Genomic DNA, 2,455 nt, shown 5'->3' with positions numbered 1-2,455 from the left:
GACATAGTCCTTTACCTGCATAAAATAACAGATCCTCATTGTTGTGCGCTTTGTTCAAAATTTGAAATTGAAAAAGAATTACTTGAAATTTTGGTGTTTTACCTTACTTTAGAAGGTTTGAATAAACAATATTAAAATCGATCAAACGTATTCCAATTATCTAGAGATGGTCATTTAAAGCCATATTTAAAATATCATTATCGATATTTCATGTTAGATATTTCATGCGGATGTTGTACGAAATCAATATCGGTATCCAGCAGCTGTTATCCACACCCGGACAGTGAGATATGTACTTCATGTGAGCAAATAGTTACTTTTTACACCTGTTATGTTCAACTTAGAAAATTATTTAAAGTTTTTTGTGGTATTATCTTCGGCATTCTTGCAACATGCCCTGTCCATTGTATCCTTCCAGCTTTAACCTCCTCCTGGATGCTGGATTCGCTGTAGAGTTGGATCAGTTCCCCACGCCAGTTGGCACTTCATGGGCTCTTGTGTGCTTTGAGTGGCACACGGTCGCTTTGCTATGGCCTGCTTGCGGACACATGTAGCTTTTTGTAGATCTTGTAGCATTTTGTAGATTAAATGAAAAGTACTAAACTCGTCTTAGACAGTTGAAGACATTCCACAAAAAGAAGCTTAAATATTTTTTCTGGTTTTTTGTAGATGTTTAAAAAAGCCCACTGTCAAACCACAACACGTCCTAGGCAGGCGCCCTAACTGTTGTGTCGTGGGATGGGTCGTTAAGCCCTTGAACATTGTCCCTGCTACCCCAGCCCAGGCGGACTCTGTCGCACTCGAAACGCTCACCACCAATTAAAAATTTGCTGCTTCACGTTTCAGGCCACCTTTTAACGTTTCAGGCCACCGTACGTTGTAGGCGAATCCTCGGTCCTCCAGCACATTGACAAGTATCCGCTCCAAATGATGTTGTGAAATTTGCAGTGCCACGAACCGAGCTTCTAATCCCTAGCTCCTTAGAAATTCGCAGTTTTCGAATGTGCGCCTTAAAAACCGCCCTATGGTATCAGCGCCCCCTTAAAATATAAGCGACTAAGTAGCTCATATTTTACGACGACAGGGCTGGTGGATTTGCTCACTGAATACTGAACAGCAAAGCAGCAATATATTATTGGTGCAATGCGAACGACAAATAATTGAAAATTATCTTTCGATTGAGCCGACGCGTAACATAATATTTTCATAAGTGGTTTTAAATTCACGATGTGCTATTCCAATTTTCAAATGCATAAAACTTGCTCCCCTTTTGATTTGCATAGAAATTATTATAATGCACAATACTTCCTCCATTCACAACAGTATAAAAGCGTACGCTTGATCTAACCGTTCCATGTTCGCAGCGAATTTCATCAAGCCATCAACAAACAAACCAACCGTAAAATGTTCTTCAAGCTGGCTGTTGTCGCTATTGTGGCCTTTGTTGGTAAGTGTCCTTCAGCTCTATACTAGCACCACTACGCTATGAAGGAGCGCACTGTCGCATCGAATTGTGTTCTATTTCTCCCCACAGCCGTTCAAGCTGCACCGCAACTGCCCGAAGGTGTACCGGCTGTTCCGGCTGTGCCAGAGATGCCATCAACACCGGAGATGCCCGCTTCACCGGAAATGCCCGCCACTCCGGAAGTGCCAGCCGGTTCGCAGAATGTCAACCTGCCAAATCGCATCTCGAATCGAATCTCGAACCGTGTCAATAGTGGATAGAGTTTTTTTTTTTTATCGAAAATGCATTGCTGCGATGACAAACGGTCGGATTTCTAGTCAGGTTAAAGTTGATAACGTGGAATAAACGATTGAATCTGGAAGCATTCGGGCGTTCATTTTGTTTGTTTCAGCTTGAGAATAAAACGGTTTTGACCCAGATAAAATTGAATCTCATGAATATTTGAATTTCACCTGATTGTTCTTTTTTCTCGAGTGATGTATTCGGCATGACATTTATTTTTGCAGTATTTAGATTGTTGATGTTGATACGTTGATATTGAATTTACTTTTATGGCCGATATCTGTACCGTCGATAGATACACCGTGTCAAAAAAATGTCCGTACAGCATATACGCATATAGAAAATCAGTTATAAAATACTTAATACCTTGATAGAGTTGCTCCCTTGATTTATTCAACGACTAATTAAGCCCCTATGATGTGTCAATACTAGATATATCAAAAAGTACAACCAATTATAAACTAAAACTGAGATGAACCAGCCCAGGGCTGAAAACCTAAAAAATAAACATAAAATCTGGAGAAAGTCATAAAACTGACGCCAAAAAATTGTCCGTACAATGAAGGCTTTATATTAAGGTGAAGGTGGGTTGAGTACCAAAACAAAGCTTTGAAAGTATTGGTACTATACAAACTGTCATATACTGTAGAAGTATTGGTGTCGTATTTATGAAAAAACAAAGAATATTAGTAGGGTGGTTCAAAAAAC

At 39.8% G+C, this 2,455-nt stretch overlaps 1 protein-coding gene across 1 annotated transcript; it reads left to right on the top strand.

Moving 5' to 3' along the window:
* Nucleotides 1–1,317: 1,317 nt before the first annotated feature.
* Nucleotides 1,318–1,826, top strand: LOC134226268 (uncharacterized). The gene is made up of 2 exons (XM_062706928.1): nucleotides 1,318–1,447; nucleotides 1,535–1,826. The coding sequence occupies exons 1-2, from the start codon at nucleotides 1,405–1,407 to the stop codon at nucleotides 1,723–1,725; spliced, it is 234 nt and encodes a 77-aa protein (XP_062562912.1). The 5' UTR covers nucleotides 1,318–1,404; the 3' UTR covers nucleotides 1,726–1,826.
* Nucleotides 1,827–2,455: the final 629 nt, after the last annotated feature.

The sequence above is a fragment of the Armigeres subalbatus genome, chromosome 3, assembly GCF_024139115.2.
Source record: "Armigeres subalbatus isolate Guangzhou_Male chromosome 3, GZ_Asu_2, whole genome shotgun sequence".
Classification (NCBI taxonomy): Eukaryota; Metazoa; Arthropoda; class Insecta; order Diptera; family Culicidae; genus Armigeres; species Armigeres subalbatus.
Note: the sequence above shows the minus strand (reverse complement) of the source record. Positions and strands in the feature narration are given on the sequence as shown.

What these genes read in the sequence shown, in the direction of transcription:
- LOC134226268 (XM_062706928.1), top strand. Translation starts at nt 1,405, where the DNA reads ATGTTCTTCAAGCTGGCTGTTGTCGCTATTGTGGCCTTTGTTG. An exon ending in CGCTATTGTGGCCTTTGTTG is followed by an intron (nt 1,448 to 1,534) that starts GTAAGTGTCCTT and finishes TTCTCCCCACAG; the next exon opens with CCGTTCAAGCTGCACCGCAA.